Source organism: Festucalex cinctus, chromosome 11 (assembly GCF_051991245.1).
Source record: "Festucalex cinctus isolate MCC-2025b chromosome 11, RoL_Fcin_1.0, whole genome shotgun sequence".
In the NCBI taxonomy this organism is placed as follows: Eukaryota; Metazoa; Chordata; class Actinopteri; order Syngnathiformes; family Syngnathidae; genus Festucalex; species Festucalex cinctus.
Window position 1 is genome coordinate 19,373,331 of NC_135421.1, and position 23,941 is coordinate 19,397,271.

Below are 23,941 nucleotides of genomic sequence, written 5' to 3' on the forward strand. Positions count from 1 at the left end.
TAAAATTCCATTGTCAAGCTAATGTGTGCTGCCCTCTAGTAGCAGACAGTGGAATTACACCCAAAATACATGACAGACTACAAAAAATTCACAAAATTGCGGGACCTCAATGGACAGGAAGCACTACTGTGGCACAATGACTGTTGCCCCCATTTTCCTGTAAAGTGAAATAATGTTGGCGCGGTCGGGCCGAAAACTTTAACTTTTGCTCTGAGCATGACGTCATGCTCATGATACTGACCGTGCGCGTTGCTGACGTCCATTCCGCGTTTCGCCAGAGGGGTCGCAAATGTGCAAAAACTCAGAATCCTGCGTCATGGGCTTTTAAAAAAAATCAAAATCAAAACTAAACTAAAAATTAACATTAAAAAAACAGGCTTAAAATAAAAATTAAAAAAAGAAATAAATGTGGGGTTAAATTCAAGGCAAGTCATCTTTATTACTACAAAAGGAAACAATGCAAGACTCTGGAAAGACGTGACTCAGCAACTGGAACCGATGCAGCAAAGACAAACAATAAACTGACAAAGACAGAAACCAGAAAACTAAATACGAGCAAACTGACGAGACGAGGAACAACTGCGTAAGACACGAGAGGCTGAGGGAGCTGACCGGAAGACACAATGAACCGGGCTGACGAGACAGAGAAGAGAAAAGGGACACAGATAAAGTGGGACAAAACTAAAAATCAACCAAAACACCAATCATCACATTTTTATAAGCAACTATAGTGTTTTCATGACATAATATTACATTCCCATTACGACAAATATTTCACTCAAACTTTTTTTGAGGCAATTACAGCCATTTTGTGCCCAATTACAATTATATCTGGTCAACCAGTGTCGCTATCATCATATTTCCCTGAGTTAAACAATCGCAGGCTCAAGTCAAGATAGCCACCAGTGACAAAGTACACTCATCTTCCCGCTCTCTTCTTCTTCCTGGCGTTACGTAAACGCCGTGTCCCCCGGAGGACCTCGCCATAGTTGGCTGGGCAGACCCTGCTTGGCAGCAGTAAAAGCCCGGGTGCGCACACACACAAACAAACAGCAAGAGGCTCGTAATGAAATCTGAAGGCCTCGGCTCAAACAGCAAAGCCATCCCCAAGGGGGAGCGTTTGACCCGCCACCTTACTTCTCACCATCATCTCCGCATTATGTCATCTTTCTTGTTACAACGATGCCAAAACAACGTCGAAGCAAAATGGCGGACTTCCTGTGTCTTTTCAGGCATGGCTTTCTGAGAGGGTTTTTTAATTTATTTGTTTTTTTCATGGATCTACTTCTGGTAGGCATGCCTACCAAACATCATGTAGATAAATGAAAGCGGCCTCGGGCGGAATGTTTGTTTATTGGCAGCCTCAAATGTCTGCATCAAAGAAAAATAGCTGACTTCCTGTGTCCACAGTAACGTTTTTGTGGGTCTACTCTTGATAGGCAGGCCAACCAATTTCATGTTGCACGCTACGTACTGGTAAAAGTAGCTTTGTGGGCTGAATTTATTTTTGAAAGGAGCCAAATCAATACTACTATTAGAATTTTGGCCTAAAAGATCTGCTTCAAATCAAAATGGCTGACTTCCTGTGTCTACAGTAACTTTTTTGTGGGTCTACTTTTGATCGGCAGGCCAACCAAATTTCATGTTGCATGCTACGTACCGGTAAAACGTAGCTTTGTGAGCTGAGTTGTTGAAAGGATCCAAATCAATACTACTATTGGAATTTTGTCCTAAAAGTTCTGCTTCCAATCAAAATGGCTGACTTCATGTATTGTTTCAGGCATGCTTCTTCTGACTTTTTTTTTTTGTGAGTTTACTTATGATAGTCAGGCATACCAAAAATTTCACGTTGTTAAACTCCACGAACGTTTGTGACGCTAGCGAATGTTGATTTCACGTCAGGGTTCATTCAAGTTCGCAACGTTTCCTAAATGTTCTGTAAACAGTTTTGATGTGTTTTTTTTTTTTCTTCGCTTTCCTTGCGACAAACTATGAAAAACTATTCAAAATTTACTCGAATGTTCAACAAACGTTTGCCGAATATTTGCAAACCTTGAACGAACCCTGACGGGAGTGCACGTTCGCTACCTTCGCTTAACACTCGCAAACATTAGTCCTTCAGTGGGATGCTGGCGTATGTATAAGACTGACTTCAGGGGCTGAATTTTTAAAACAATCTGATTCATTAAATATTATTATTAGAATTTTGGCCAAAAATTTTGACTACCAAATTTGTGGGGGGAAAAAAAATAAAATTGACTTCAAAGGCTGAATTTTCAAAATAATTTTATTACTATTAAAATTCTGAGCTAAAATGTCTGCTTCAAACCAAAATGGCTGACTTTAAGTATCTTTTCAGGCATGGGTTCATTCAAATTTTTTGTGGCTCTACTCATGATAGGCATACCTACCTAGTTTCATGTTGTTCAGTCAAACTGGCCTCGTGGGCTTAATTTACCAAAAAAATAAAAAATTAAAAAATAAAAAAGCAACAGTGGTTTTGCTTAATAGTTTTATGATTCCCGGCAAGTCATCAAACTTTACTGCCATGCTCCACTGACACAATTGCGAAAAACCACAATTTCACAATTTAGTGTCCTCATATACAAGGTCTTAATGTGGTAGCACTTGGACAAAATTACTCAGAGGAGGTCTTCTTGGAAGAACCCCCCTGGAAGCCACAACTGTAGTTTTACCATCAAGCGTGTTAAGTTGTAACAAACAGATTTCACAACATGAGAAGGAAAGATGTTATAAAAGTCTTCTGGTGGCCAAGATATGATTATTGATATTATTTGGCTTTAGTAAGAACTCAAGAAAGAGCGTGCGTAGTTCACATTCCTGCGATATTGATCTGGCCCAACACCCCCGTGATTTTCTACAGGGTTACAAGCTAATGCTCTTTTTATACGAGTAAGGTCTTCAAGTGCCACCGGATCAAGTGGGAGTGAGCGACCGGTTGATCTACATGAAATGAAACGCTGTGAATCTCAGCAACGCGGCTTAAGCTGGATAACGTTACATGTTGAGTTCCCACACGGAACATTTGTTGTTTTACCGTAATTATCATGAGCAGAGCAGTAGGATACCATTCAGTCAAACCTCGGTTTTCGAACGCTTCTGTTCTCAACCAAATCGGTTTTCAACCAGAAAATTCGAGAATTTTATGTCTCAGAACTCGTCCAAAAATTCAGCTCTCAACCAAACTGAAAAAAGCCGAGCGTACCTGAACGCGACTCACTCGGGAGCCGAGCTACCTCGAATGCCCAGGATGCTTCCTCCGTAGCACATTCGTGTTCAAAGTTCGTTTGGAGCAGACCTGTTCATTGTTATTTACGCAAATCTTTTTTTTAGTTTTGCATCGTGTATTAGCCCCTAATTATGGGTCCAAAGAAAGCAAGTGCAAGTGGTAAAGTTGGTGAAGAAAAGAGGAAAGTAGTGCACAGAACTATCGAATTTAAAAAAGAAATGTTTGCATTTTTTTTTTTTTTTCATCATTTTAGATAGGATATCTAAATAAAACAGTGTCTATTTCTACCCTTTTCTATTTATGGTAAACAGTATACAGTGCAGTTTATGGTGTAAAATAGTAAAAAAAAAAAAAAAAAAAAACTTGGAAAAAGTTTTTTTTTTTAGACTTGGAGCGGATTAAAATTATTTACATTAATTATAATGGGGAAAATTGTTTCGTATTTTGAACAAATCGCTTTTAGAACAGCCTTCTGGAACGGATTATGTTCGAAAACCGAGGTTTGACTGAACAAGGCGATTCACTCCGATTTCAATATGAGTCACTAACAATGATACAATTAACTCTAATTCACTAAATCCGATTCACTTCAATTACGATATGAGTCACCCCAATTATGATAGGAATAATCAGAATTGAAGTGAATTTCTTTGGCATTGGAGTGAATCTTATTTCAACTGGAGTGAAGCTTAGCGTAACTGGATTGCGTCAGTGAAAAATGGCTGAGTTAAGAACGATTCACTCCAGTTATGACACGATTCACTTACTACTTACGATTTACTTGGTTCCAGTTCCCGTATGATTGACTTAAATTCTGACACGATTCACTCCAGTTATAGGATTCACACCAATTACCAAATGATTCGCTTGAATTACGACAGTTTGCTTCAGTTTCAATACGATTCACTCCAATTACGATACTATTAACTCCAGTTCTTTGGTGAATCACTTCAATTAGGACATGACTCACTTTAGGTACAAGACTTTAGCCCAACGACCGTGCAATTTGAAGTTGACCCAGGCAGTAACCAAGTCATAGATGGAGAAATTTGTGTGTGTGTGTGTGTGTGTGTGTGTGTGTGTGTGGGTTCTATCATTGAAATGATCAAGACATTGAAATCACAATGATGTCACACTTGAGACAGCCAAACACTGCATGTGTATATACAAGCAATTGTCCATAACACAATATGTCCCTTTGAAACGATGTTCAATGTGACTTCCTTCAACCTGCTGGAAGCCTTATTACGTTTGAAAGAGTTGAAAGAGAGGACACGTTATTTCTGTTATTTAAAGTGTTTCTCCAGCCGTCAGCGGCGTGACAGACGACAGCGGCTCAGGGCGGGATGATGCCTTTATGACCATATTTGGACGTCAATAAAACACATCGGCGTATTCTTGGCTGGGCCGTCACTGAGTTTTCCACAGGAACGCAGCGTTTAGTTTTTTTTAAAGCTCATCCCAGGAATGTGCCGCACATGTAAATAATCATTCAAATAATTATGTAAATAATGCAAACAATGGCCCCGCAGCGGTGGCGGCAGCGGGTTCACTCCAGCTGCGATATGATTCACTGTACTTTCTGACATATCTAGTCCAGCAATTACTCTGACCTCGCAGTAATCACGTTAAAAAATGAGTCCTCGCAGCATCGTTGCCAGGAACGTGTCATTAATCAATGCTGCCAAAAAATCATTTGTCTTCATTTTCCAAACGTGTGAACTTTTCTTTGACGTTCCGGTCACCTTCACGTGCTAACCTTGACACATTTGGAGAGTGTGGAGTTCTACATCCGTCAGTCAAGAATGGGATAAGATCTCGGCGAAGTATCGTCTTTCCTTGGCTTTCGCGGAAATGTGCTTTCAGCACTGGGGAGTGTGATCTATGATGTTACTTGTCAAAAATATTTTCTGTCCGTGTGTATGTGTTTGAAGAAGTAATATTGGCTATGTTTTTAAAAGTTCAGCCACCCCCCCCCTCAAAATGTGTAAGTCAAAATATGTGTATTCATGTATTTTCAATTCATTTCAGTCAGCAATTGTAAATGACATTTTGCATAAATTATTCATTGAGTGAGAGTTTTGAGAGCTTTGAATGCTTTTATTTTGGTAGGTTGCATCCTAGTCAACATAGTTGCAACCTAGTGTTAATTTCATTAACAAAAACTATCCATCCATCCATCCATCCATTTTCTTGACCGCTTATTCCTCACAAGGGTCGCGGTCAACAAAAACTAAGTAAAAATAATTTTGTCAACACACATTTTTCACTGGACTAAAACTAGACGAGACTAAAACCCTCATTAATATACAATAACTGGAACTAAATCAGTATGCATTTTCGTCGACTAATGAAGACGAGACGAAAATGTGCTTCACTTAATAAAAACTGGACTAAAATCTGTGGATATTATAGTCCATCAACAAAAACAAGACGAAAATCATATGATTTAGTAAAATCTTGTCTGTGCTAATCTGTCACTGTTTTCATCAAAAAGATGAGCTTTTTTTTTTTTTATGTGTAATAGTTTTAGATCCGAAATGTTCAACATAATCTGCTGACAAAAAAAAAATTACAGGGGTTAAGTGATTTTCTTGACTAAAACTAGACTAAAACGTTGACAGTTTTTGTTGACTAAAACTAAACGAATAAAATTGTTTTCTCTGACTAAAATAAAGACTAAAATGTTAGATGCATAGTCGACTAAAAATGCACTAAATAAAAATGAGATGAGGTTGACTAACTGTGATAAAAACTAACAAGCGTGACTGAAATTGGACTAAAACTGAGACTAAATTTAAAAATAGCAGACAAAATTAACACTATTGCAACCAAATCAGGTGAGAGCTGAAATTGAGAAGCTGTGTCTGTTGCATTTGATTTTGTGCAAGACAATATTCTGATAAAAGGAGGATGCATAGCACTGTTATAGCTTTTATTTTGGCAGGTGTCTATTTTCTAAGTGATAGTCTCTACCACGCGTGTCCAAACTACGGCACAGGGGCCATTTGCGGCCCACCGTCCATTTTTTAGTGGCCCGCGACATATACTAAAAATGGCATTTGACTCAGTTCAAATAAAATAAAAACAAAAATGTTTTCTAGATGCTCAAAGTAAGAGGGGAGGGTCTCGAAAAACACAGGTGCTATTAAAGGTTATTTTAGTTAACTAAAACTAATGAAATAACTCAAACAAAAATTACAAAAACCATTTTGTTAACGAAATAAAATAAAAACGAAAATGCGTTTTAAAAAACGAAGACTAACTGAAATTACATTTTATGTTTTCAAAACTAACTAAAATTATTATTATAGCAAAAATGTCCTTCGTTTTAGTCTGTGGTGTGATTTTTAGTAGATTTATTTTGATATCAACCGGAATAATGACGTTTGAAAGTAGTGACACAGAAGTGACGTCATCTAGCAGCAGCCAATAGAAAAGCACCTTCAGATGACGTTGCTCCCATGGTGTTTTTTAAATAAATATATATAAAAAAAAAAAAAAAACTAATACTAACACTGAAACTAACCAAACCTAAACTAAAACTAACAGAACCACCCTGAAAACTAATAAAAACGAACTAAAATAAAAAATTCCAAAACTATAATAACTCTACTGCCATATTACAAATAAAATGGTTTATATACTGTAGTATTTTTTTAAATATGCAAAAGCACAAATAAATTATTTGTACAATTTTTAGGACTAAACACAATTTCTCTTCATAACATTATGTGGCCCTTGCGTCCTTCTGATTTTCTGTATGTGGCCCTCAATTTGAAAAAGTTTGGACACCCCTGATCTATACTGAGCAATTTTGATTTGAATCCTGCATGACAGCTGTCATGCTGGTATGTTAGCATCATCAACAACATGATGTTTGTCTGACTTTTAAGATTAATTAAGTCTTTAAAAAAAGAAAAAAGTAGTTACGTAGTCAGAGCTGCTCGAAAGCAGATTTTTTTTGCCAAAAGGTCTCAGATTTGATTTGTGTGTGTTATGGTTTAACACACTTTATTGCTTTATTTATGACTACTATTAATCTGCTACGTCTAGATCCCCTTATATAGTAAATTGATGCTAACTATATTCTAAAATCTCACACTGAGCCCTGCATAGGAAGAAAAAAAACAAAAACATCATGCCTCATTAGCCGCAACGCTAATTCCTCATTGGCCAAGTACCAGCGAGCTAATGCTCACATAGCGGCTGCTAACTTGATGCTGCTCGTAAATTAGATTAATGAGACCCTCCGTCACGCTGTCGGAATCACTCCGCTCTCGAAAGAGGTCAGCATAAATGTTACAGGATCATCTGCTTTGGGGGTTTTAAGTGCCTTGTAGATGGTACCGATGGGGCTATCACCCGCCAAGGAAAATATTGACTTTACACTTGATGTTCAGATAAGACACTTAGAAACAAAACAAATATATACTAAAACACAGTCATGCCTTGCCTCAATTGTAGGAAGATGGCACAGCTAAGATATGTGTATAAATGTTATGCGGTTTTGTTATTAGCCAAAATGCTAAGGTACTACTAAATCTGTGCCTTCGGACAAGGTATGCTATGTACTGTCAGTAAAACAATGCTATCCTGTTGTTAGGTCATTCGCTAAAATGCTAACATTATTCTACCACATGAGGTTGAGTAAGCTTGAAGCTTAGAAAAAAAATATATACTAAAACACAGTCATGCCTTGCCTCAATTGTAGGACAATGGCACAGCTGTGTGTATAAATGTTATGCGGCTATGTTGTTAGATAAAATACTAAGGTACTACTAAATCTGTGCCTTCGGACAAGGTATGCTATGTACTGTCAGTAAAACAATGCTATCCTGTTGTTAGGTCATTAGCATTGGCATTATACAAACATTATTCTACCACATGAGGTCGATTAAGCTTGAAGCGAATAAGGCTAGCTAGCTGGTCCCAATTGCAAATTAGCAAAATTTGCTTTTGGGTAATGCCAGAAACAAACTTAATTTAATTGGCTTGAAGTAGGTAACAAAATAGTTTTGAAAACTGAGGGAGTTGTACTTGGTGGGAGTCCTGTGATGTCCTCTGACGCTCATTAGCCGTTTTTGTGTCTCGCTCTGGCGGCTGTCTGATTTTTGGCCTTTTGAAGGCTGTGCCGTGGCATGATCCAATTAGTCGAATCCGGCACGGGTGATCAGGGGTTGGCCGGCCACTCGACCGGACCTGCGTGAGGCCGACCACACTGGGCGAATAGCAGCTAATGAATTAGTTACCCCAAGTTTGGTTTTTTATTTGGCTTTTGTCTATCAGGCGTCCATGACGTGTCCATTTTGTGTCCGTCAAGTGTCGATTATTTAGTATTTGTCAGGTATCCATAATTCATTACATGTTTGTCAAGTGTCAAATTCCATTCCATGTCCACAAGGTGTCCATTATGTTCCCATCAGGCTAAAAATGGCAAAGAGTTTTACTTTATTTTGTTTTAATTATACAACTTAAAAAAATACAAATCATTTCAACCGTATTACTGTAATGCTATCTGAAGATTACCGCTTGCATGATGGACAGGTGCAACCGAATATCTCCTATCAATAAAAAGCCATGACAATACAGGAATGCTGTACTTAATCAGAAACTGCAGGTTAAAAAAAAAGAAGAAAAAAAAAAAGTCATTGACGAAGTACAGTACACTTTGCCTTTAAGCTGGAGTGGTGTCAAAGTGAAGATTACAAAAAATAAATCACTCAAGTTGACTTACATATGACGCGTACTTAGTTTTTAGTTTTTGCGGGTGTTAGCATGTTGCCGTGACTGACGGATCAAAGTCTGGAGCGTGTCAGCGAGCAGCCGTAATCCTCTCAGCTCGCCGGCCTCATTCCCAGACTTGTTATGCTTGGTCATGATGTTTACGTGGCCTTTTGTCCTTTTTGTCACCCCCTTCCCCCCACTCGCCACCTAACCTGCCCCGAAGATTTAAGGAGCCCTTTAAACCATCAAGACAAGGGAGCTCGTCTCTTCTTCATAACACTGAACTGAGCGTTTTCCGTTTTGTTCGTGTCACTCTCCGTCCAAAGTATTGGAATGGTGAGAAAATTGATATTTTAATTTCATCATGTTTGAAAACAGGTCCAGAAACTGCATCACTTTATAGGGTTTAAGTCTGGAGGCTGCCAGTCTAAATAAAATGGCCACATTGACCGGGAAATTGTCACTTCAAACCAAAATGACAGACCTGCTATATTTTTTTGTGGGTCTACAGTACACATGAAAGATATGACTACCAAATCTCGTGTTGCTAGATGAAATTGGCGAGTCATCAAACTTGGCCGCAATACTCCGCACAAACTCAACGGAAAGTAAAATGTTTTGCAATTTCAAAAGTTCAAATTCAGTAGCAATTGGACAAAATCTCTCAGTGAAGTTCTCTGGTAATAAACAATTGAATCCAGAAACGGCCACTAAAACCAAAATGGCTGACTTACTGTGTTCTTTTGGGTATGGCTTCTTACGACTTTTTTTTTTTTTTTTTGTGGGACTACTCAAAATAGACATGTAGCAGATTTCATGTACGTTTCATGTATGTTTCATGTGAAACTGGATTCGAGGGCTGAATTTTCAAGCAAAATTCATGCGCTAGGATTTATGGTTCAAGGTGTCATCACACCGCCCACAATGACCAAAACTTAAATCCTTCACAATTTAAGCATCGTCCATTTGTCTAGTATACTAGTTTCATATTTGGTTGTAATTTGTTCCGAAAATCTAGGGTGAGTTGGGCTTTGAAAATCCCTGCTCATGAGAAGAAGCCACCCTAAAATGGTTAAACTGGTTCGTTACGCAGTTACGCCGCCAATTGGAGCTAAATGAATCCGCCGACAACAGCTTCCCTTTGCAGGAAGGCTTTTGCGTCATCAGTCCACATTTCTGGGTCAACGCGTGTTTGTAATGACTCTGAAGAAGAATGTTAATGTCCTCGTAAGCGTCCTCGACTTCTGAAATCCAAACATAATGTCGCCGCTAAAGAGTTTGTTACTATTCCTGCCGGGGAGCTGATGAAAGTTTCAAGCGAAAGTGCTGTGAAATTGGTGCATAAGGGATGTAAGTTGCTCATGTACCTGGGCCAGACAGAGATTGGGGGGGAAAAAATGTAGGTGTGACACATTGTATACTGTGGATATAAAAAGTCTACACACCCCTTATTAAATGCAAGGTTTTTATGAAAAATGACACCAATACAAATAATTACAAAACATTTTCCACCATTAGTGTGACCTATAACCTATATAATCCAATTGAATTAAAAAAAAAAATCTTTTTGATAGGGGAAGTAAAAAATACACAATGGAAAGAATGTGGTTGCATAAATGTGCACACCCTCATATAATCGGCTGTGTTCAGAATTAAGCAGTCACATTGAAAACTCAACAACACACACTTGCCACCATTTAAGGTGCCTCTAATTAACCTACAGTGAAGTTAAGTTGGTCTAGTAGGCTTTTCCTGACTTTTTTTTTTTTTTTGCTTTCTCAAGAAACCTAAATGCACAGACTGCTATTTGGAACAGATCATAATTCCCTCCCCTGGCAACAAGTTCCTACTGGCTGAAGCCATCTGGGAAAGGCTCCAGCACCCCCGCGACCCTTGTGACGAAAAGCGGTTAAGAAAATGGATGGATGGATGGATGGATGGATGGATGGATGGATGGATAATTCCCTCCACCTTGCTAAGGTCCCAGTTCCAGCTGAAGGACAGACATAAATAAAATTCAACTGTTCTAGTAGGCTTTTCCTGTCATTTGTAATAATCTTGAAGGTTTTATGCTAACGCTGACAATTATTTGGAACTGTTCATTTCCCTTCAACGTGTCAACCCCAAAGTATGCTTCTGACACTGCCCCCCCAAAATCTTGAAAGCCACCTAGTGTACACTCTAAAACTGTAGTGCACAAAATCTAAATGTTAAAAAAAAAGAATTCTCGTTTCCCTTCGGGAGATGATCAACTGCTGCTGTTGACTAATCACAGACAAGCACATCGATCTGCCAGGCAAACCCCCACCCCCCACCCTACCACCCTACCACCCCCACACCCCCCACCCCCACCCCCACACCCGATTGTGCCCTCTCTGTAAACCCCCTCCATTTGGAGCCCACCAGCGTTCACCCCCTTTCTACCTGACCAGCCAATAGGACCAGGCAGGCTGGTCTGGGTGTGGGCTGAGCTAGAGGAGGAGGTAGCAAGGTGGGGGCGAACTGTCAGGACAGGACCAAACGCCTGACTAGTCAGCCAGCCAGACGGGCAGTAGGCAGCAAAGAGAAACATTTCACACGCTGGTGAAGATTCTGCCGTCTTCCTCAATGGATCTACACAGCTTTAGGTTCCACTACACCTGAGAGGAACGGCCGGGGAGACCGATCCCGGGTGACATTTCGTGAGGGGAGATGCTTCAGGAGAACTTTCCCGACATGGACGAGCAAGCGGAGAAAGCGAGGGGCCGGGCGGGAAGCTGCGTGGAGTTTCACACCGTCAGGGTGAGTGTCTTTCACGCGCAAGATGAAGTGACAACTGATGATGACGGGTCGCATGGTGGAATTGATTGGTGTGGGAATTGCGTAGATAGTCATGATTTACAAAATTATGTCATCAATCTGTTTCACAAGTTAGCATTGTCCATCTGTGGTTATAGTTGTGTAAATATCAGACCAAAAATATTTAGAACCTTTTGAAGGATTCCTGGAAACGGTCCTAACATGGCTCCTCCAAACTGAAATGGTCGATTTTTTTGTGTCATTTCAGACATGGCTTCCTGAGACTTTTTTTGGGTGGATCTACTAATGACATTTGCACCAAATCTCATGCTACTCTGTGAAACAGGCTGGAGGGACTGAATTTTCAATAAATTCAAAAGGACCCCTGGAAAAGATTAGAATGAGCCTAATGAGCTATTTTCAAACCAAAATGGTACACTTCTTGTGTCTTTTTGGGCCTGGGTTCCTGAGACGTTTTTGTGGGTCTACTCATGATTGACATTATTACCAAATGTCATGTTGCTAAGTGAACCTGGCTTCAGGGGCTGAGTTTTCAAAGAGTTCATGAGCTGAATTATTAGTTTTATGGCAAATCAAAAATCAATAATTTTTTTGCAATGCGTCTTCCAAACTCAATGACAAAAACAACAAGCAATTGGCAGTTTTGTGTTTCCATCTGTGCAGTATAGGGGGTTCAGATTTGATAACAATCGGACGTAAAATGGAGGTTGCAGTTCATTTTCGAAATACACCTGAAAATGACCAATACAGTCCTAACATGGTGGTATTACATTAAAATGGTTGACTTTCTGTGTCTTTTCAGGTCTGGCTTCTTGATTTTTTGTTGTTGTTGTTTTGTCTGTGGAGGACCACTGGAGACATTTCTCCCAAAATGTGTCCTTCAAAGCAAAATGGTAGACATCCTGTGTCTTCCCATGCACGACTTCTTTCGTCGTCTTATTATGTCCAAATCCCCCATTCGAGCACAACAAATCAGCAGTGGGAATGATGCTGACAGCTGGCCAAACCTCTTTTAGAATTCCGCACATGAAGCTTTATTTCATAACGCAAAAATCTCCAAAGTACGGATCAAGTCTGTGGTATTTCCGCGGATATGTCGAGGCGTTATTACGACACTTCAGGTGTTCCGTCAACATAAACATGGCCATATGGATCAGTGGAAAGGGGATATATGCACTTAATCAAAATTGGGACCCGCTGTGTAAATCCTATTTGAAGCAGAACTATGATATTTTTTTCTTTTTTATTCGTCACACGAAAGGATATTTATAATGGAATACATCCAAACTTGGGATTAACTCCAAGGAGGATGAATCTCATGAAGGATTTAGGCTGATGTAAATATTTTTTTCTTTTTCTTGACGTGACCTACTTTTTGCCTGTGGCGTTGTTTTTGGGCGTGATTGCAGACGTGTGAGTGCAAGTGTACAGTAAGGAAGAAGTCAGGTGGCACCACGTGAGGTCACCGCCAGACATAAAGGAATGCTGACGACAGTGTGTGAAGTGACTTCCACCGCACCCGTTGCAAGTAATGTAGCCTTTTATGTTTTGACAGACAATTTGGCTCACATCCATCCATCCGTTTCACAGACCGCTTGTCCTGTTCTTAGCTCGGCGTAAACCGGGATTGGTCGCTAGTTAATTGTTTTCACTCAGTTACTATGGATCAATCACACAAAAACCGCACTAGGGAAAATCAAAACCCTAAATCCAGACTCACTCTTAAACACGTACGTAACTAACCACAACCCCAATAATAATCCCAATAACCACAATCCAAATGTAAACCCCAACTCCGAAACCTTAACCCTAAATCGTAACCACACCCCAACTTTAATACCTGTGTCAAACTTTGTACCCTAAACCCCAATAACCCCCCAACGAACCTAACCCCGAAACTCTCAACCCATACCATAATCCTAAACATAAACCTAACCCTTAAATCGAGTCAAGCTGTAACCCCTAAATACAAACTACAACCCAGCCCCTTACTTTACCCCTAACCAATAAACAGTAAACACAAGTGACCCTATCTTTATGCCAAAACCGTAAACACTAGGGATGTAACGATATCCAAACATCACAATGCAATATTATCACGATATGAAGGTCATGATACGATAATTGTCATGATATTATGGGGGGGGCTGGCGATATTTAAAAAAGATCACAATATTGTAAGAAAAAAAAAAAAGAGCTCATACTAAAAAAAGCACAATATTGTGCTTTTGTACATAACAAAAATGCATATAAACCACCTACAATCTCTAATAACAATATTGAGGTACTTATTTGCTAATGCAAGCACACATTTATCGCTTCACAAGCAAATTAGATTCCCCTTCATCTGACAATTACACAGATTTTAAACATAGAAGGCCAAAACATCCTTAATGAAAATTAAATTGCACTAATAAACGAGCCACTAGAGGGTGCTAGAACTGCACAAATCAACCTGACTTTTTTAAAAGATGTGTTCCTTTTAAATATTGTGAACATGACGACGATGATATTGTGGCAGTTTTAATATCACAATATCACGATGCCCTTATCGTTACATCCCTAGTAAACACTCACCGAAAGCCCCATCAACCTAACCCTGCATTTATCCCTGTAAATGGCCAAAAGGACCTCAAAATGAGATTTCAAACCAAACCTAACAAATAGGCGACTATCTTATCCTATAGCCATCTGCCATGTTTTTGTTTATTGGGAAAAATCTCCTCACAATCACCATAGGTATATTTCCCACTTCTTAGCAGTCTTGACTGCATCATTAGCCATAGTTTAGCTAATGGCTAATATCTCTAAACATAAACACCCCCATCTTAGTTTGACTCACGATAATATTTACTTAAAATCTCTGACACGTACAGCCTTAAAGCCCAGAACATAAACACCACGACTTAGCGTCCCGACATCTTCCCGTGCTGCGGCGTGGTAGCCGTGTGCGATAGGCTACATGTGTTGAGGGAAAGCCATTAGGGAGGTGAGTGAGGCCATCAGCCTCGAAGTATGAAACCACGCACGCGCACGTGCAATGATTACACGAAGCTGGGGAGCTCTCATTAAGTGTGCTGGACTGGTTCTGGTGTATCATTACCTCTCCCAAGTCATAACATGCCAGACAATACTGACAATGTAGTGTGTATGCACTTCGACATGTATTCAGGCATGCATTTGTTCTCGCATGACTGATTTAATACATGGAGTGTTTTGGGGGAGTTTGTATGTGTTTTTATGTGAGAGTAAGGTAAAGAAAGCTTGTCCTGATAATGGGTTTTTGTTTGGATGTCTTTGATCTTACGATGGTTGCGCTGCACTTTGTCGTTTATCGAGTCTAGCGCCATTGGACGTCACACGACATACGTAAACACCCTTGCTCTAAACTTGATTTTGTTATGGAACGGCATAATAATCGATTAATTTGCAGATTGTATGGAAGGATTGTTTTTAAAATCATGTTTGATCTATAATGGATGTACTTTTTCCCTAATCCTAACCCTATTCTTCCTGAACCTGTCATTGCACTAGAATGGACGAGCCGGACTATAACCCCTAAACCCAAAACGTTTGAACAATTTGTTTTTCCCCTTACATTGGATTATTTTTTTTCCACAATTTCCCTCCTAATCCTACCACTAAAACCAATCCCAAACCATCAATCGATGAATTTATGTCATTTTGGGAGCACGGGTGCTTGATTTCATTGGCTCCCATGAAACTCGAAACCTAACCAACTAATTCCACTCCCAGTTACCCTTCAGACTTTTGAAACATTCGTCCCAACTGCTGACACCACGGCACTAACTCGCGTGTTTGAGGAAGATGTGTGACTTCACTTGGAGTTTTAATTGACTCCAGATAAAATCATCCTGGTACTCAACAGACCTTGGTATTTGTCCGCCTTCTTCCGAACAAGCAAAAAAAGAGTTCATCTGACCTTTATCCTCCTGACTACCAGCAATTCAAATGTGTCCTCTGTAGTGGACCTTTTTAAACCTGAATGTCTCCCACCCAGTGCATACGATTGAATTAACTCCTTTTGGGCTCTATAGAGGACATTCAGAGCTTTCCAATGATACCAAAATGTGTAGGGGTGGGGCTTTGCTACCTTTGATTGCATCATAAAAGAAAATGGCTTCCCTCCGTGCAAGCACTTTTTAGGGAAGAAGAAAAGTAAGTGTATATCACTTTTTATTGAACAAATTTAGGCTTTAAATGTTGTTAACATGTTTTCTATAAGACTCTTAGGAACACCTTAAAGTATTGTTTGAATTATTTTAACTGTATTTGAGCCTAGCATTTAAGTTTAAAAAAATGTCCTCTGTAGTGGACACATCAGAGATTAAACATAAAAACTTTTTTTTCCAAAATTTCTTTTGCAGTATTCCAGTTACTTCACAAAGATTGGGGAATATCAAAATAAACATGATTGGACAATATTTTTTTTCCTGGTAGTCAGGAGGATATTATCTGGGGCTCTCCCCTGGATGGGCTCTGGTTTGAGGCTTCCACTTGACCAACTTGTAGCAAGAGAGTCAAGACGCCCCCGTCAGACCTTTCGGATGGGAGGTGGTGACTCGGCAGGTTGGGAAGTCTGAGACGTCAGGGTGGCGGCAGGAGGTATTAGGCCAGCTGTAAGAGGCGGGGGGATTAAGCCCGGCTGACCCTGCAGAAGTGGACGAGGTGGGGGCGGGGATGCTCTTCATTGTGGACACTCACGGCGGAGCAAAGGGGGGAAGCTGGACGTTGAAACATGTTAAGGATGTAAGGAAGTGATGAAGCGTTTGACGAGATGGCACTTGGCACTTGTTGGCAATGGGCGATGAGAGAAGTAGCGCCCCCTGCTGCTCAGACCACAGCACTGACTCTTCAAAGGTTTGAACAAGATAATCCTAAACATGCTTCTTGCTAAATTGGCCATACATGTGAATGTGAGAGCATTGACATAAGAGTAGACACCCAAGTTGCTCTTTCTTTCATTAACATGGCCGCTGACATGGAACAGGCATTTTTACGCCATCATTACTACTCGACAGATTGATGCCATTGCTGGACTTTGGTAGGCCAACAATCACATTGCTGCAGGTCCGGCATTCTCCCAGCTTGTGTAGCTGTTGGACCAGTCCTCCCTCAGATTGCATGTTTTGGCAACTTAACGTCGTTTACGCTTCTTTAATGAGACAAATCACAGCTAAACAAAACTTGCTGGCTGAAGTCATTTTATGCTGTCACATCACAGCCAAATATTTGCTGCATTGGCTCAATATGTCAAGTTGGACAAAACATTAGGTATAGCTATTGTGTTGGTTCTCTGACCTAATTTTTGTGGCGAACAGGATTGGGATTGTGGTAGTGCGCGGGCGCTGGTTGGATGCCAGCGGTGTTGTTCTCCTTACTTGGCTTTGGTCGGCCGCGCCAGATGTTTTCATTGGATGTTATGACGGTGCACTTGACCCACTGCAGAGGGGAAAGGGGAACCCCTGTCATGTCTTGCAAACACCTTTCAAAATAGAAACACTCAAGTGTGTGAGCGTGCTAAAGACACACATAAGTAGCTAGATGATATAATCATCAACATCCTGTAAGTGTCAATGTGTTCATCATACAGCCCAGAGTCAAGTCCTGCAATATTTGATGCATTAATTAAATCAATTTTTCTTCAAATGAGTCAATTCAAAAATTCATTTATTATACTTTTTAAGTATTTTAAAATGCATTTATTATATTTTCTAAGCATTTTATTCTATTAGATGCTTGTAAATACCTGTACAATTTCTTTTTAACTGTGTTATATTCACATATATTTAATTAATTTTTATTATTATTTTTTATAATTATAAAGTCAACCATACTGTTTTATTATCATTTATTTATATAAATTGGTACATAAAAAAAAAACAATATCTCTTCCTTTTTACAATACCTGGAGTTTTTTTTTTACTTGGTTAAATTAACATACATTTAATAATTTTTTATTTATTTTGTTTGATAATTATAAAGTCAACCACATTGTTTCATTATCATTTATTTATTTAATTTAATACGAAAACACTATACAGCATTTAAAAAGTGAGTGTTCATATTTTTATATTTTAATAATGAACAATCTCATATGAACATCTATTATTTTTGTATTAATGTATTCATTTATTGTTTTAAATAATTGGTTAATTTATTGTAAACAATACAATAAAAACACAAGTAGGCTAAAATAAAAAATATATATAATGGGATTAACAACACATTTAAATTAAATACAATGTTTTCAAATTCAAAACATAGCCCTTAAATTGAAAAGTTAGGCCACCCGCAATCTGAAAGAAAGAAGCCATGTTGTCTTTTCTTGTAAATATTCGGGACCCCCTCCTCATGCCCCTGCCTCCGACCCAAATCCCAAAATCAGCATGCACAGCTTCCTCCGTGCGACCTCTGAACTTTTTTTGTTTATTATCTGACATGAATTCGGTGGGAACTACTTGAGACGTCTTAACCTTACGTCGCCGTCCGGTTTTCACCTCGTGGTCCCGCCGGCCCCCCTCCCAAGGTGGAATGTGGGCTTTAGACCTCTTGGCTCCTGACCTCTTCGATGCGATACGAGAGCGATGCTGTGAACGTGACGGCTGACTGACACGCACACGGAAGTCGACTAACGGCACTTATCTCGTGTTGATTAGCTTTGCTGGCTCCACGTCTGGATCCTCCAGCTGAGAGCTTGAGAGCCCCGTTGAGCTTTCAATTTGGGTTCTTAATGGACCCAACTAGTCTAAGCACGGTATTCTGATTAATATTGTGTTAGTGGAATAAGAATTAAACAGATGAATCAATTTGTTATCATCCATCTCAAGGGGCTGGCATTTTGGCTTTATGTCGCCCTCTGCTGTCGCCTGAAAATGACGTCAATCTGCCCTCGGGCTCGCATTGTTGACATCACAGTTCACATGTCTGTAAGGTTTTAATCTTGTGATGTTCAGTGTTTACTTCCTATGCCTTTAGAACTGTATAAACGCAAAACATTTGGGTAAAAAAAATAACGCAATTTGGGTTAAAAAAATTAAAATAAATGACCAACCCGCTACATGGGTCATTTTGACCCAACTTTCTTGGTTGGTTTGTGCTAAACGATCCAATGTTTTGGGTTATTGATCAATGACCCAATTTTTAGGGTTGTTTTGTGTGAAACAACTAAGAAAGTTGGTTCAAATTGACCCAAGATGCAAAAGATACTCGTTTTTTTTTCTATTCATATCCGCACTTTAAAATGACAAAACTTTAATTAGCACTCTTTAGTTCTCAGTGTCTCATTTAAAGCTACACTCCAAAAACAGTTGCCTTAAAAACTTAACCTAATCGTTACTTGGGTCAATTTGACCCAACTTTCTGGGTCATTTAGTACAAAGCCACCCAATTGGGTTAGGGTTCGGGTTAGGGCTCAATTTTATGCAAAAATTGCGCAAAACAAACCACAATGTTACGTTAAATATGACCTAAGTATGCGTCAGTTCCTTTTTTGACTCGTAATTGGGTTATTTTTGACCAGCTGTTTTTAGAGTGTATGTATAAAATGTTTGGTTGGGTTGTCTTTCAATTTAATGACAATTTTAGCGTCAAATCTGTGCCATTAATCCAAGGAACAGAAAAGTCATCGCTCACTCATTGATCATGTTAACTATTGTCTGAATTTCCACCACATACATTTTTGGAATCATCTGTTGCTGTTGTAATGCAAATCACAGCCGGCGTTCCATCTCGCTTGAGTAATTTACCTGATGTAACGTCTTCTTTTCCACTGACAACTCACACATTCAATCCAGAGAGGAAGGCTTCCCTGTTTTCTCAATCACTCCGTGACATCACAATAACAACAGCAGCAGCAGTAGTAAGTAGTAGTAGTAGTAGTAGTAGTAGTAGAGCACATGGCAGCACGTCAGCAGCATGTCAACTCTCTGCAGGCACACCACACTAATCTGATTAGTCAGGTCACAGGGTGTGCGTGTGTGCGCGTAAGAGGACAGTGGCCAGGCTCAGACGTCTGCTTCTCTGTCTTGTGTCTCCTCACTATCATGGCGTGTCTGATTCTCTGGAAAGGTCTGAAACCAAAACATCCATTTTGTTCAAGCACTCGTGGAGGGCTCCCAAGTGGCAGTAATGGTGATGGTGGTTTTGTTGGGAAGATGTTTCGGGGCTTGCTCATGTCAGTGTCTGTCGGGGGGCTGTCATTCAAACAGCCTGGTGGGGGCGTGACTGACATATTAAAATGTTGTGTTATTACTAGTAGTGCTGTCAAAGTTAAAGCGTTAACTAATTAATTAATCAAAAAAAAAATACTGCATGAATCATGTAATAATGCAGATTAATCACACTATTAATTTTGACTACAGATTATCCTTTGTCTTGACAGCGGAAGGCTACGTTGAAAGTAGCACTGGCTGTGTTTGAGCAATAAACATAACTACATGCATTCAAAGCATTTAATAAATGTTTGTGTATGACATTCAGAATATTTGATCATGTCAAACTATTAGGTTTTTTTTCTATTTTAAATTACTGTACATACTACTACCACTACTAGTACTTACACACTCGTACTGCCTTAAGTCCTACTACTACAACTTCTTCAACATACCACATCCTACTACTTTCTAGACTTAGACTTAGACTTGACTTTATTGATCTAATACTTCCCTCTACTACATCATCTACTACATACGACTACTATAGTACTTCCGTCTATCACTACAGCTCCCACATCCAGTACTTCCTTCTACAGCTACAGCATGCTACTGATTCTATTACATGATGCTATTACCACTAATACTTCTACATTCTAGTACTTACTTCTACTGCTGTGACATACAACTATTTTTACTTCATAACAATACTCAACATACCATTGATACCTTTACTTCATATTACGACCTAATACTACTACCTACGCATATTCATATTAGTTTGTAGTACTTTTGCTACTACTACTACTGTACTTATACTAGTACTGCTTTCACATATCTACCTACTACAAATACAACAAACTACTACCATGACTGCGGATAGCTCCATATGCGTGAGCATATATTTTTCTCTTATATTAGGTTGTAAAATTTGTCTTGACAAAGCAGGATACGGAAAAGAAAGGAAAAGTCTGGAAAGTTGTTATTGTTGTCATCCTTTGGCCAGCAGAAACAGAGCAAACAGCGCAGGCAGGCAACGCACGCGGCGTTTCCAACCACAACGCCGACACACCCTGGACCCAGTCTGCCGCTCTGCTCTCGATCCTTCAGACAGACCAAAGCAGACCAGACTGCTGCTGTCCGGAATAACATCAGGAAACAGACCGCTTGCCTTGAAAAGCATCTGCGCCCGTTCCAACTTTAGCTGGACTGTCATTTAACTGTACTACATCATGCTGAGGGCGCTGCTTCTCGTCTTATGGTGGATTGCTGGTTAACATTGGGGCAGCTAAAGGTGGCATATTGCATATTTTATGCAGCAGCATGGCATCAAATAATTTGATGATTGTTAGCATCTGGTCTGACAATTGCTTTCAACGCAAAAGGTGGAGAGAAGAGTGAGTGTGGGCGTTGCATTAGGTACAAACATTAACTTTAAAGCTGGGAAATTCGCAGATCAAATTGAGTGCTTTGTTCTGTACTCAACTTTTGTGCTTTTTTCCCACCTTCTGAGCATAAAACTGTTCAAATTAAAATGATTCAAATTGCTAGTTCAACTTAAATGGTAAATATTTGTAAAAGTCAGCATTTTCCTACACAGTTCAGCACATATAATTACGATTTCAAATAACAAACTAATCAATAATAATAATAGCTTAGATTACTCAGTTAAATGGCTAATCGTATAAATATATTAATCATACATATAGAAATAAAATGATAGCACTTAATTAATGATTTTAAAAAGTAGTAGAAAAAAAATAGTTATTTAATGCATTTGAATGTAATTCTTTAATAGAATGAACTCATCATTTTCAGTACCAAATCTTTCCATTTAAAAGTAGGCCTAAATTTGTTTCAAAATAGTATTATTTGTTCTCCAAGCCTTTGTCAGACTTTATAGTCACGCCAACATTTGTATTTCCTGTCACCTCGCGTTGCCCTATCAAAATAAAGCGCAGTTGATAAAATAGACCGACATTTCAAAAGCTCCTCAGTTTAGATCTTTTATTTTGGTAACAAATCGGAAGTATCTTATATAACACCCTCTACCTTGATGTCGGTGTTGGCATCATTGGTCAATCTTCCAGTCAAGCCGCGAACCGCTCAGACCAAATTGGCTGCGCACGGAGAAAGGAGCTTTCCGGCGCGTCTCTGGGCGAACCCCCGCCGTCATGGATCCTCCACGGGTTTCCGTCCAGCTCTCTGCAGGATAAAACAACGACTTTATCAGACCGCCGTGTCATGGGATTACTGTTTGCCGGGTACGCTTGGCCCGGTGGATCTGTTTCTTGATGGAAAGCATGTCACCGCAACAGCAGCAGCAGGGCACCGCCGTGGGCCGGAGCGACTCCGACTCTGTGGCCGGGAACAGCGCGCCGCTCCCGGATAACAAAAAGGTAGACAACCGGTCCTCCTTATGGTTCTCTTTCACACACACACTCTGCCCCGTTGTGGGTCCATGTGTGCGCATTTTACGCACACAGTAAACCAATTAAGGACACCGGGTGACATTTTGTGTTTTTTCTCAACCTTTTCACAGCCTAAAGTAGTCTTTCTGACACAAAATATACTATATCAAAATGGTGCATTTGGGTGGGGAGCTACCATTACCACTTGACCAACTGCATATTTTTTACAATTAGTTTTTTGTTTGTTTGTTTGTTTTTCCCCCAACAATCTATGTGTGGTAAAAAAATAAAATAAAATAAATAATAATAATAATAAATATCAAATTATATGGGAAACTAGCCAGGAAACAAGTTTTGTTTTCATATCCTTTTGTCGCCTTTGTTGGATCAAATATGATGTTTCATTGTAACATTTTATTATTCTACGGGGAACTATCAGTTTTCTGGGGGAAAAGGACAAACGTAACATTAAAGAGAAAATAACGTTCATTCTAATCATGATTATCATCATTATTATTTTCATTACTATTGTCATATCTTAACTGTTCTATTTTTTTGCACACAAAAGATAGCATGGCCACCATGATCCTTTTATCAGAGCCACACAACAATAGATTAATTAATTATGCTGGCCACAGGCCACATTGATTATAATGGCTAAATATGACACAGGGATGTATGAACAAATCCTGTTAAACAGCGCCTCAAGTGACCCTCATTAGAACTGCAGTTTTGTTTCAGGAAAACGTAGGTTTATTTTTGAGTTAAAGTTTCACTGTACTCGAAACGTTTAGTCATGTATTCTAAACGTTAAATATTTAATCATTTGTTTTATGAAAAAAATGTATAAACTTACAATGAGGTAATACTACTCACTCAATGTTCCTTTCTGACTTCAAAGGCAATTGACCAATTGAACAATCAAGCTAATGCTAATAAATCCAAAGAAAAAGCCAAGAGTCCTTTTGTTGCTTGCAAAAATGAGGTCACTGGCGGACTGTTTCCCTTATGTTTATTAACTTCTCTTGCTCTTTGTGCTCAAATACTGCATTTTTGTGCATAAATCTACTTTCGTGAGCCAATTGGTTTAATGGACCATTATAGTTGTAACATTAATTTGGGAAAGCAACCTGTTGAAGCATCATTTGAGGCATGTTCTGGATTTTTATGATCAAAATGAGTGTTTTTAATGGCAAACTTGTGTACATGCTCTTTTCCCGGCGAAATGTATCATATTTGTAAACAGTATGTTGTATTTTTTATTTTTTTGTGTGTCAGACTCAGAAAAAAAGTTTTTATGGTTGTTTTTCAGTTTTGTGTCCATATATTGCACTTTTGTGGCCATATATACATATATATAAGTAGCACTATGTCATTTAGCGGGACATTAACGCTGAGTAAGCACGCGATGTTGCTATTTGGCGCGTGTAATGTCACATTTCACAATGATGAAGACTTCTCAAATATGTGGAGATGTTTTGTTTTAGTTTTTTATTTGTTTTTTGTTTTTTTTAGAATAGCTGCATCCTGCGAACTTTTTGCTGTCATTACAATGTGCTTGGGGCCACCAAAGTGCTCAC

General features: G+C 39.2%; 2 protein-coding genes across 3 annotated transcripts in view; one reads left to right on the forward strand and one right to left on the reverse strand.

The window, feature by feature from the left end:
* rnf17 (ring finger protein 17) overlaps nt 1-22,040 on the reverse strand; it is a 67,175-nt gene extending 45,135 nt beyond the window's left edge. The window contains exon 1 of the mRNA XM_077536395.1: nt 22,003-22,040. Coding sequence (XP_077392521.1) covers nt 22,003-22,025 — 23 coding nt within the window. The 5' untranslated portion in view covers nt 22,026-22,040. The remainder of the gene's footprint in view (nt 1-22,002) is intronic.
* The window catches only part of arhgap20 (Rho GTPase activating protein 20), a 30,580-nt gene continuing 18,157 nt past the window's right edge, over nt 11,519-23,941 (forward strand). Inside the window, exon 1 of one of the 2 annotated variants that reach the window (XM_077536397.1) lies at nt 11,519-11,758. In XM_077536397.1, coding sequence (XP_077392523.1) covers nt 11,669-11,758 — 90 coding nt within the window. In that variant the 5' untranslated portion in view covers nt 11,519-11,668. Of the gene's footprint in view, nt 11,759-22,039; nt 22,350-23,941 lie in introns of those variants that run through there. The other variant, XM_077536396.1, reaches the window with a different exon arrangement.